This window comes from Thamnophis elegans, chromosome 3 (assembly GCF_009769535.1).
Source record: "Thamnophis elegans isolate rThaEle1 chromosome 3, rThaEle1.pri, whole genome shotgun sequence".
Lineage (NCBI taxonomy): Eukaryota > Metazoa > Chordata > Lepidosauria > Squamata > Colubridae > Thamnophis > Thamnophis elegans.
Window position 1 is genome coordinate 68,075,247 of NC_045543.1, and position 13,478 is coordinate 68,088,724.

The following is a 13,478-nucleotide window of genomic DNA, read 5'->3' on the forward strand; positions in this document are numbered from 1 at the left end:
AAGCATACAGTATTCCTGGAGATATGACAAGACAATGTTTCCCTTCCTACAAAGGGATGGGACTCCAGCTGGCATCTGTTGCTGCCAGATGTTGCTTGTCTGCAGCTCCGATCATGGGAGACTGAGATTGGGGCTGGTCAGAATCAGAAACCAACATCTAAAGCACCCAAGGTCCCCTGGTAACTTCAGTAACAGAATGTCTGCATTTATTTCCAGCATGCAGAGCTAACTTATTCTGCACGTTCTCCGGCTGAAATAAGGGTAGGATTCAAATAATCCTTTTTCCAATGTAAGCAATATGGTCTCTATTTGACATATGTTGACAGTGCTAAATTCCCATTGCATGTTGAAGGGTAATTAGTTTGCTAAATACAGAATTAGAAAAACAGTTTAATAATGGAGAACAAGTGGCAAGAACTCATAAACCAGACTGCCAAATGAAAATAAATATAGATTCAATTGTCTATCCGGAACCTCTGTTATAAATGAAGGCACATAGGAAATATACAAAAGAAAGAATAACTTGAACTTAATATTTATACCCTTACTTATAAAAATATGCATGCATAATTATTCTCCCGAGGAGTACTTTGGCCCACTTTCATAACAACTCGAGGTTTTATGCCTGCCATGCCAGCTTTTTGGTGTCAGAGTTACTTTTGATGACATGAAAATATTTCTCTTGTTTCAAAGATGCCATGAATCTATTTTTCAAAGGAACTGTAACTTCTTATTACTGCAGCATAAATTTCTTAAAGCTAAAGAAAGTTCACATTTGCACTTGTTTAATTCTAGCAGGAGAACTAGGTATGCACATTTCATGAGTCCTGGCGTCCTGCGTAGGAGGAAATTGACCATTTTATGTGAGTGGCATGTTCAGGTAGTCCTCGACCTACGACCACAATTGAGCCTAACATTTCAGTTGCTAAATGAAACATTTGTTAAGTGAGCTTGCCCCATTTTACAACCTTTCTTGTCACAGTTATTAAGTGAATGACTGCAGTTGTTAAATTAGTAACACGGTTGTGAAGTGAACCTGGCTTCCCCCTTGACTTTGCTTGTCAGAAGGTCACAAAAGGGGATCACAGGACCCCAGGACACTTTGACTATCATAAATACGAATCAGTTGCCAAGCATCTGAATTTCGATCACCTGACCATGGGTATACTGAAACGGTCATAAGTGTGAAAAACAATCATAAGTCACTTTTTCAGTGCCGTTGTAATTTGAATGGTCACTAAACAAACTGTTGTTAAGTAGAGGACTATCTGTGCTTCAGAGGCCTAGTTTATCTTTCAGTCTTCAGCAATGAAGGAGGACTAATAAAGGATACCTTTATAGTCAGTGGCAATGCATGGCTTAGCCAGGATTATGATGTGGGATTCTATTTTTAATGGTTGCTGAAGCATTTGCCTTTCTTTACTTTGCTCCAATCCGGTGGATAAACTTACTCATATTGATAGATCATGTACCTTGGTTTTAATTTACATGAAAGCCGGAACATGATCAGTGAAGTAAAGGCAAGGATAGAGAAAGCTTGAACAGCATTCTTTAAATGAAAAGGGTCTTTTCCTGTCACGACATAAGCCTAAATTAGACTTGTCAGCTATTACATCTTTTCTATCCTGCTCTACGGAGTAGAGAGTTGGTCTCTGACAAAAAACCACTTGAAGAATCTAGAAGCATTTGAAATGTGGATTTACAGACGGCTGTTACACATAAGCTGGGTTGACAAAATCACAAATGAGGAGGTGATAAGCCACCTGGGAAAGCCAAGGGAAACCATCAAAGCCATTAAAAAGCTAAAGTTAGGATATTTTGGACATGTGATGCGACACCCAGAAAAATACGGCATCCTTCACTTAATTGTCCAGAGAAAGACTGAAGGCAAACAAGGTCCAGGCAGAAGAAGAACATCATGGTTTCAAAACATAAGGGACTGGTTTGGACAAAACTCAGCAGCACTTTTTCACGTGGCTGTTGACAAAAATAGGATTGTCAACTTGATCACCAATGTCCGATGATGGATATGGCACAACAAGAAGAAAGTATTGATAGATGAATAGCAGTCATTTAGCTTAACTTAAGCATAGCGATATTTTAATGTGAGGTCCTTGATGATGTTTCCTAGTTTGGTAATGAAATGTCTGCAAGAAAGCTCGGTGAGCACCAAGAACCCCACAGTTCAACCCTGAGCTACAAATATTCTCTTCCATTATTATTTTACTATGATGATGCCCTGCCAAAATGGAGAAGATGCCTCACCCTTTATCATCTCAAGCTACCCCAGATAAGAAAGAAAGAAGGCTGGATTCCTTTATGCACTCTACTAAAATCCTGAACAGATAGATGGGCGATATTTCCTTCTTTAGGTTCTCAGATTGAGCTATATTGATCCCTGATGTAATGCTATCTCAAAATAAAGAAATAACAAGCTCTGAATAGCAAGGAAGATCTTCCATTGGGACATCTGGGCCAAATAAAGAATACCTTAAATTGGTTGATTTATAATGCTTGCTTTAAAGACTTTAAAGGAATGGTTTAAAAAGTTGGACATTAAGGTTCCTTTGTGCTGAAGTTGTAAGAAATGAAAAAGTTCTTCAACATAAATTATTTGGTTCTTCCAGCAACAGCTTTGCTTTCAAATTATTCCATTTATTCATAGAATTTCGGAAAGATATGTAATAATTAAAGATATACATGTTATGTTTTATATTCCTAATACATAAAATTTTATCATTTTATAAAGAGCTTGGGCTCTCACAAGCTTGGGACTCAGTAAAGAGGATAATATTACATAATGGAATGGAATAGAAGTTACTCTACTGATAATAAGGAATGGTTTCTGGAGAGGTGTGTTATCCATTTTTTAAAATAATTTTTTTTAAATATTCACTGAGTGGTGGCTCAGTGGCTAAGATGCTGAGCTTGTCGATCAGAAAGGTTGGCAGTTTGGCGGTTTGAATCTCTAGTGCCATGTAACGGAGTGAGCTCCTGTTACTTGTCCCAGCTTCTACCAACCTAGCAGTTTGAAAGCATGTAAAAATGCAAGTAGAAAAAATAGGGACCACCTTTGATGGGAAGGCATTCCGTGTGCCTTTGACATTTAGTCATGCCAGCCACATGATGTCTTCGGACAGCACTGGCTCTTTGGCTTTGAAACGGAGGTGAGCACCACCCCCAAGATTCGGGAGAGACTAGCACATGTATGTGGGGGAACGTTTACCTTTACTTTTACTAAAATGATGAAGCAGTATATTTCTAATATAGACCCATGGGGGGGGGGTCTATATTTAAAGATCTCACCTCCTCTCATTGTATATCCCTCCCATCTTAGCTATTTGTCTGCTCATTTTACATTTATTGTTCTACTGTTTTAATCTTTATAATATTGTTTCATCAAATTGCAAGCCACCCAGAGATGCATGACAGTGAGATGAGCAGTATGTAAATTTAATAAATAAATAAATGGTAAGTTTAATAACTGAGTGAATTCTATTTTGATAATAAATGCATTGTTATGTGGATCTTTCCCCCTTCCTTCTTTAACCCCTCACATTTAATTATGTTTATTTAATCACTATCAATGTTTATAGATTCTTTTCTCATTGGATAACCACTACTGTCTTTTTTCTGTTATTAAGTAGTTTTTTGTATTCCAATTTTTAAAAGTAATTTTAAAAACAGTCAAGACGGCAGCTGCAAGTACAAGAATAAAGTACTGCTCCATTTTGCAGGCATCACAGGGGTGGAGTGGAGTGGGGCAGTGGCCTGGAGGTGGAACTCTCACCTCATAATCAGGAGGCTGTGAGTTCGATCCTAGGTAGAGGCACATATTTCTCTCTCTGGGCACACTGAGAATATATCCACTGAACAAAACTTCACACTCCTGACAGGAGGAGCACCCGTCCATCAAAACTCTCTCTCCGCTAGCTCTATTTAGTTGCTTAGACTCCACCCCGCAAGGGATTATGGGGTCATTAAATGAAGATGATGACAGGCATTATTTAAAGGGGGGTAGCTTTGACTGTACTGGTATGGCCGCCATCTTGATTTTCTGACATCCTTTCAGACATTCCAACAAAGGGGCACTATCATGAGCTCTATGGTCTATCCTTTGCCTCTAGGAAAAGCCAGATATGCTCTGTATCTGTGCCAGAAAAGAAAATATGCTGGGCAGGAAATTTAAGATGCCATGGAATATAATTTCAAAGTTAGAGGATTTTCCTTAGCATGCAAGGTATCAGCCAGACATGACTTTTGTGAAACTGCAGTCAATGAATATGCAGGTCATGCAAGTGACTGCACATCTCCAAAAGCATGATCCATGTAGTACAAGTCATTATGCTGTAGAAAAGATTTTAAAAATGAAATGGTGTATACATCTGTATTTGACAGTTGGTAAAAAAAGCAGCCTTTTTTTTTGCTAAATATAGAAAAAAATTCTCAAGACTCAGTGTGACTGTGGTGATATAACACATGCTACGATTATGTACTTGTGTCACAGCATCTGATACGAGTATATAAGTTGTGGTATTTGCATGATGACATCATTACATATGTATTGGCATTTCCCCTCTTTTCCTGATCCCTTGGATGCCCGTGGCAAAACATGCTTTGAAGATGGAAAGGGGGGTGACTGAAGATCTTCTTCACTAGTAGTATATAGAGATTGGACAACTATTTTAAAACAGATGATAGAGTGGTTTTGATAGAATTTGGGAAAAGGTAACCTCCAAGTTCTTAAGTAAAACAAGAAAAACAACAACTATGATATTATGGATTCTCTGATCTCAATTTCCATCACATTTATTTATCTGTCACCTTTAGTATTTCTATAAATAATTTCAAGGTGGCAAACATACCTACTCCTCCTCCGTCCTTTTATTTTCCCCACTATAACAAGCCTATAAGGTAAATTGGGCTGAGAGGAGGGAATGGGCCAAGATCACCCAGCCAGCATTTATATCTAAGATAGGACAAGAATTCACAATTTCCTGCATCTTAACCACTACGCCAACTAAACCACACATATTTTATGTGATAATTTTTTTGTGAAATATCACATATATTCTAACCATTTCCAAATGAAGTCTCCCTCACATTTTGTATCACTCCAGGTGCACCATACAGGAAATCCTCAATTTGTTTAATGACGGTTTAACATTACAACGGTTGAAAAACAATGACTTACGACCTACCCTCAAGGTTACATCAACCCTGCATTCACAAGTCTGTGATTTGGGCACTTGGCAAGCAGCTTGTATGTATAACGGTTCAGGCATCCTGTGGACATGGGATCATGTCCCAGATCCCATGGCACACTTCCCAGATGGCTTCCAACAATCAAAGTCAATGGGGAAGCTGGCAAGGAAGATTGCAAATCACGATCATCTGGTGTCTTGCTTAATGATCAGGGTGATTCGCTTACCAATCATAGCAAACAAGTCTAAAATCAGCTGTGCCACTTAGCAACAAATTTTCTGATCCCAATTGTGGTTGGAAGTTGAGGACTAATTGTATTTCTTCTAATAGTTTTTTCTTTCTTTTTCTGACATATTCACACACCACTTCACTTATGCAGTGAGTTTTCTGTTGTATACAACCTTCTCGATGCTGTGCACTTCTTTGAAGTCAATTCAAGAGCAGAATAAGGATATGTTTATGAACATCAGAAGATTCTCTTACCAAAATAATTGTTTATGGAAACTAGAAGGGGAAAAATTCTTTTAATTTTAGAGAGCCTAGTGACACACTTCAACTACAGATGGGGAGGGGGGGGGGCTAGTTTTCCAATATTCCAAGGAAAGAAATTCTGAAATTGTTTCCTAGTATAGTAATGGAAGACACAGCCTCATTGGTTTTAAAACTGATCCAGACAGATTTATGAGTTGTATTATCAGATGCTTTTAACTCTGATGGCTCAGTTGTGACCTGTAATAGTCAGGAAAAAACCTTTCTTCTGCAACTTCTCTCATCCTCACTTTCTGAAAAATCTCAGAGTTGTCCAAAGCAGGGATGAGACTCTGAACAACAGGAACTCTCACACAAGGTGACTTTTGCCAGACTAATGGAAATTTCTCCTGGAAAGGCTTAACCGATTGACTCCCTTTGGTCTACCTCTCCATCTTATTGTAACCATATGAAGACAAAGTTATAGGGATTAGATTCATCATGATTCACAACACTGTATGTGTGTGACGTGTGTATGTGTGTGCAAGTAATGCTATTTCAACAAAGCATTATTATAAAATGAGCAAATAAAGAAATGCTTTTTTAGTCATGGCAAACTCACTGGGTCACAACAGAGAAATGAAATGCTCTGGTATTTATGGTATATCAAGTTGTGTAGAAAAAAGTATAAGGTTTTTTTAAATAGGTATCTTTGGAAATAACTTGTTTTGGCATGAGTGGAAATGTAGCAATGGTGCAGTAAAAGATCAAGCACACATGAAAGATTTAGCAGGGGATGTGTGCATAAACACTAAGCAGCATAATATACAGAGATATATTCCAGATCTAAAATGTCATCATTTTGCAAAGTAAAATGTAGTGTTCTGATTATCCAAAATATCTTCCTCTAGAAGAAAATGAAAAGCGAATCAAATCCATATGTACATATGAGTTGAAAGGTAGAAACTGATCCTAAAAATACATTCAATAGTCACTCCTATCTGCTTGCAATCCTGTGCTTTTGATTTTTTTTGTGAGTTGCTCCTTAAAGAATTGAAGACAATTTGCTACATTTATGGTCTTGCAACACTATCAAAAATACCATGAAAAGAAGACCTTGAAAAAGTTATTAAACTTTTTTTCCAGGAAAAAGTGTCTTTTCCCCTTAGTCCCCCCCACTTTGAAATCAAATCTAGTTGTCCTAATTTCACCTAGCATATCAATAGATATTTACTTTCCTGAACTCTATCCTAGACTTTTTTTTCCACTTGTCCTTTCGAGTCAGTAGACTTTGGGTTGTTCTTTTTTTTGGCCTTGAGAGATGGAAACATTCCCTCCATGTTTACATAATGGTTCTGTCTGACCTGAGATTCCCACTTGGCTAAATTACTGTAAGCCCTTGAACTCACACTTTCCCCAAATTTCCCTTCTTATACTTGTTATGGTGCCATTTTGCTATATTAAGCATTGAGACTTTCAGCTGAACGTTGGAAATAAAAGAACGATGGCTATCTGGTGAATATCTATATGAGTTCAGAGAAAGCCACAATGCAATTCTTGAATTTTTTTAACTGTATGCTTGAAGATAAAATTCCTCATGCCTAAATGTAACATCTAAATCAGCTATTCGTAGGCCACAAAGAGATTTTTTTGTAGTATCAAGTTGAATTACATGAATGATTTTAATCTAACATGAAATTTAAAGCATATGGGCACATGGAAAGTTTGTACTGTACTGAGGGGTCTTTGGTGCTCTCTCAGCTTGGTTGTTTCCTTGCAGAAGTTTCCTTGCCCAAAATAGGTAACATCATCAGTGTTATCTAGTTTGGGCAATGAAATGTCTGCAAGTAAAGCCCAGAGAGCACCAAGGACCCCTCATTTCAACCCTGAGCTACAAATATTCTTCTTTATTTGTACTGTACTATTCAAGCAACTAAATCAAAATAAGACATCAACATTTAGGAGAAGTACATTAATTATAAATGAAAAAAGTTGCTACAAGAGTAAAGACCCCTAAAGACCATACTTCCATGAATTAACCATAAAGTCCCAAAACTATACCATATTGATTGTGATTTAATTCTTCATAGACAGCATACATCGGCAAATGCAATACAAATTGGGTAGTTCAGTGTTTTGAAATCCATAAAAAATACCTCAGCTCCACGCAGATTTAAGTCTATTTCACATTGTAATTCCAACATCATATATAATTGTAATGTGCTGCTTGGATCCTCAAGTGTAATGATTTCAGTAGATAATGTTTTAAAACTTACGTTGGTTCTTCAGAAACTGCCGTTCCCTCTTCCAACTCCTGTGCTTGCTTATACCATGGCAATTTAGCTTCAATAGGAAGTTTTTCTAGAAAAACAATCATAGGGAAATAGGAAACATGTAAAAATAATGTAGTTTAAAAAATATAATCCTCTTTTGTAACTTATATAAAGAGGAATTACTTTGCTTTTATTCCATGTTTACTAAATATCTGCCAATCCAATCGTTAGTGCACCTAGACAATGCTTACATAGTATAAAGCTTCCTGAAATGTTATTTCACACAATCAGACTAAATTTAATAAGATGAGATATGAATGAGCCTTCTGGCTATGCATACTGCTCTTTGCTCTGCTTCTATGAGAAAGAGAGGAAAGCGAGTACTTCTTCAATTAACTGTAGTTTCCTATTTCATCTAAATCAGAAAAGCATGGTTAATAATTTTAGAAAAGGTCAAGATGTTAAACCAACTTCAAAACATAGGCAAATTTTAGTTAATGGTAGATTTCCTGCTGCAAAAGATAGACACCCATGCTTAATTCAAAACTGCCGGGATTGTGTAAAAAGGAAAAGCATGGAGGGGTTGCCTATGAGCCAAAATATATCTTCCTATCTTGGTTTATTCTGTTTGACACAGTTCTGTCAAAGACATGTATAAGCTTCGCACTGCCCATACATTTTCCAGTGTGAAAGATGAGGGTTTTTTCTTTCTTTTCATATTTGTCCAATACTATGGAAACCTCCAGAATGGAGAAGATGATTATTATTACTGATAGGAAGTATTGTACACAAGAGTACTTTTCTTTGAAGCGTACAGAGTGATTCCAAGTTACCGTATATACCCGAGTATAAGCCGAGTTTTTCAGCCCACTTTTTGGGCTGAAAAAAGCCGCCTCGGCTTATACTCGAGTCTACAACTGGATCCGGCAGTGCTGTTGCCTGTTGGAGGAGGAGGAGGCGAACCAGCCTGCCATCGCCGGCCACCGCTAGCCCCGCCGCTCTTCCCACCCCCTTCCAAGCCCCACAGTCCAGCGGATGGAGCAGCTGGACTGTGGGGCTTGGAAGGGGGTGGGAAGAGCGGCGGGGCTAGCGGTGGCTGGCGATGGCAGGCTGGAATCCCCTCTCCAAGGGATCCCCGTGCAGCAAATGCGGGGAGCAGCAGCGAAGCCCCCGAGCTGCTTCTGCTCCATCCGCTGGACTGTGGGGCTTGGAAGGGGGTGGGAAGAGCGGCGGGGCTAGTGGTGGCTGGCGATGGCAGGCTGGAATCCCCTCTCCAAGGGATCCCCGTGCAGCAAATGCGGGGAGCAGCAGCGAAGCCCCCGAGCTGCTTCTGCTCCATCCGCTGGACTGTGGGGCTTGGAAGGGGGTGGGAAGAGCGGCGGGGCTAGCGGTGGCTGGCGATGGCAGGCTGGAATCCCCTCTCCAAGGCATCCCCGTGCAGCAAATGCGGGGAGCAGCAGCGAAGCCCCCGAGCTGCTTCTGCTCCATCCGCTGGACTGTGGGGCTTGGAAGGGGGTGGGAAGAGCGGCGGGGCTAGCGGTGGCTGGCGATGGCAGGCTGGAATCCCCTCTCCAAGGGATCCCCGTGCAGCAAATGCGGGGAGCAGCAGCGAAGCCCCCGAGCTGCTTCTGCTCCATCCGCTGGACTGTGGGGCTTGGAAGGGGGTGGGAAGAGTGGCGGGGCTAGCGGTGGCCGGCGATGGCAGGCTGGTTCGCCTCCTCCTCCTCCAACAGCACTGCCGGATATCCGCCCAACGCTGCGGGGGCACCAGCGGGAGCTTTGGCGGCTTCACCTCAGCCGCAGCGCTGGGCAGCAAATGTGCTGGTGCTGTTGGAGGAGGAGGAGGCGGCGGCACCTGAGGACAGGACAAGAAGCAATGGAAACTTGTCAGAAGGAGACTCAAGCTGGAAATAACGAGAAATCTGACAGTAAGAACAATTAAAATCCTAGGAAAATGTCCTTTCATGAAAAATTACTTTTTCAGTTAACTCTGCCTGACATTAGTTGGGCGAACAGAAATATTAGTTGGCCAATTCTAAAAGGGAGCACCAGAAAGAACTTAAAATATTTTTTAAGAGAGCTGGGTTTTTCATTTATATTATATGTATGAACAGAATTAACACAAATTGCAGATACCAATCAAACATAAAGAAAAAAAGGATGAAATAATGCTCATTTTTAAAAACTCAGTGAAAATAAAAACAATATACCAAGAAGGTGGCATACTGGTTGTGATTTGATCTCTTCGGGGGATCCCGGGGATCCCCTATACAAGTATTTTAATATTGCAGACTTGCAGTATTATAAGTCATACTGATATTATAGAACACTTTAATTAAGCGGGTCCCTTGAATAAACATAACTTTGAGTTTCAAATAACACTGATTTTTTATTTTTGAAATTTACCATAGCTGCTGCATTTCCCACCCTAGGCTTATACTCGAGTCAATAACTTTTCCAGCTTTTTGGGGTAAAATTAGGTGCCTCGGCTTATATTCGGGTCGGCTTATACTCGAGTATATACGGTAGTAGGCCTATGCAGTTCAGCACTGCTTGGCCCAAAGTGGGTGGGGGGGGGGAGTGGCAATATTTCTTACAGTCCATAAAAAGGTCCTGCTATGTTCCACTTTGACAGCTTATTATGACATAGAAGAAAATGCAGATGTGATGAATGATGGTTCAATAAAGAGAAAACTAAAATAGTTTGGTGATGTCCTTCTACTCAGAGTTTATCAGTTCATCAACATTGTGGATTCAAAGTGAGCTGAATAGCTTTACTGTCATTTTTGAGATAAAGCAGCGCCATTCTCTATCTTTCCCCTCTAAGATCAGTATCAGAGAAACGCATTAAAAACATTTGATAAAATACTCAGTTGAGGAGCCAAATTGTGTTCTCATGGGAACAGAACTCTGTATTAAACTATGGAGCGGCACTGGCCCTTTAGTGTGACTATCCATAGCAAATTGATAGTCACACTCTTAAAGCAATATGAAATCATCTGAATACAGGGGGCTAATGGTTTCTTGTAGTATTTGTAAAAGCCATATGAATAACATGCTGTAAATATTTTATTATAAACTTTTGTTTTTTCCTTTGACATTACCAAAGAATCTTTCATTTAAGCTATTCAAACAATAACTTCCCTAGCAAGATTGACTTAAGGGTTAAGTGTAGCTGAACTAGTTTATTAGAGCACTCAATACGTTTATTAAAGGGCTCAATACAATAAATTCAATTGACATTGAATAATGTATCTTTAATATTAAAATTTGAGCTTTAGAGACTATGCAGAACATGACATGCATCCAGAAACACTTCTGAATTTTCCTTGCTATCATATTGCACGTCCCCTTTAAATCTGCCATGAAGCGTCTTTCAAAGTGAAATTAAATATACGATTAAAAAAAATAGTCTGAAGTAAAAACCATCAACTTTAGACTTACATAAAGGCATACTTCTCTTTAGTGCAGGATCAGGGCCCTGAATTTAGTTGAAGGGCTAGACCCACACTTCACTGAACAAAATAAACTGAGACCACTCTGTTACATCACTTAAGCCTGCGTGTACATGGAAAAGGACACAGGCAGCTACAGTTTCCTAAATTCTTGTGTATATAGAAGAACATGGAGGATAGGTGCTAGGCAAATTGGTTTGACCTGGCTCTGTAAAGCAAGATTCCTATTAGGAAATAGAGGAGTAACATGCTTCTTGCATGGCTTATACTTCTCTTTTGAGGGAGAAAGACGGAGTGTTCTAAGAGCATTTGTTAGGCCCAGCTGAGCAATGGAGATGGTGGAATTAGAGGAGAGATGGGACTCTGGGTGAGGCAGAGAATTCTTGCTTGATCGGACTAGTCAGCCTTTAAGGCCTTCTCTATCCTTTAAGGTCTGTCAAAGCTTCTCTATCCTTGCTTTACTCGCCATGCAGGGGGTCTGAAACTGACATCCTGCGGCTGGATGCGTAACGCCCAGGCGATGCCCTCCCCAGCTCCGTGAATGGGAAAAACGTCATGAAATGTCACATGACAGCAACGTGACGCAGCGAGTTTGACATCTGTGTGTTTGAATTGAGGTGACTGAGCAAAAAATGTAATAAATAAATATATTTGCATACTTTATATCCTGGATAAATCTTTTGTAGAAATCTACATTTGCACTATGGAAGTAGCCAAGCTATTTATTGTTATGTATGAGGTCTCTTTCCCATCTTACCCAACAAAGAATTGAACATTAGAAAAAGAAAAAGAAAAGCCTATTCAATTCTGGGTAAGTGGCTGTCCAGTCTCTTCTTCAAAACCTCCAGTGATGGAGCACCCAAAACTCCCGGAGGCAAACTATTCCACTGATTAATTGTTCCCCCAGTCAGGAAATTTCTCCCTAGTTTTAGGTTGGATCTCTCTTTAATGATCTTCCACCCATTACTTTTTGTCTTGCCCTCAGGTGCTTTGGGAGAATAGGCTGATTCCCTTTTCTCTCTGACAGCAACTCTAGTATTCATATCACCCCTAGTCCTTGTCTTCGTTAGAGAAGATTCGACCTGCAATTGAACAAACCTACCACAGGTTCCCTACAGAAGCAGAGAGGTAGCCCTAGATCAGAGAGAGAGTAGGTGTGGCAAGAGTGGGCATGGCCAGCTCAGTGTCACTCGTGTCGGGGGTGCCTGTGGTGACCTGAGCGCTCTGCCAGAGAAAATGTGCTCCCAAGCTCCATTTTCACTGGCAGAGGCACTGCGGGCCAGTCCTTCGCTATTTTCAGGGCAGCCCCATGGACCAGATCTAAGCACCCTGCGGGCTTGAGTTTGACACCCGTATCCTAGATTGAAATGTCTTTGAATATTAGTAGCTCGAATCGGTAATTATGTTGTTGGTTTGAGCTCTTCCAGATCCTCCATGTTGTTTGAGAGGAATATTCTTGATTTCCATTGCAGATAGAACAAAAATAAACCAGTGCTGACATTCTATACTGTTCTCTCTTGTGATCCCATTAAAAGATGCAGTCACTTTAGGTGTTGTAGAAAAGTGCTACGTTTGCATTCCCATGTGCTCCAAAGCACTTTTGGGAGATAGAAATTGAAGTCTCAACAACCTACACTGCTTACTAGTCAGTGTCTATGAAAAAAACTGTAAAAAGCTGACCAAGCCTCTGTTAGGTACTACTGTCAGTCTTATTTACATTTTTAAATTTGTAAATAAAGCTAAATTGTTTGTTAAATAAAGGATGTAAGAAACAATTTATCTCACTACTTCCCTCCCCATTGAATTATAAAAAAGATGTCTTGCAGAGACTATTTCCCATTGTATTTTGTCCCTTTTAAACACTTTATTTGTTATTAAATCTCAGAGTTCCAGGCAACTTTACTTGTTTATAGACTTTACTAATTTACAGAATGCTATATTATTTACATTTTACTCAACCAGTGCACTTAATGAAGAATTATCACCAGTACAGCACTTCCAAGCCAAATAGAACAACTGGGAGGGAGGGGGGGAAGCTGCATTGTTAACTGCAAAGATGGATCCTGCTCTTTAAATA

At 39.8% G+C, this 13,478-nt stretch overlaps 1 protein-coding gene across 1 annotated transcript in view; it reads right to left on the reverse strand.

The window, feature by feature from the left end:
* Positions 1-13,478, reverse strand: part of ADAMTSL1 (ADAMTS like 1) — a 542,768-nt gene that overhangs the window by 102,384 nt on the left and 426,906 nt on the right. The window contains 1 exon segment of the mRNA XM_032212442.1: positions 7,950-8,034. Within this exon segment, the coding sequence (XP_032068333.1) occupies positions 7,950-8,034 (85 nt within the window).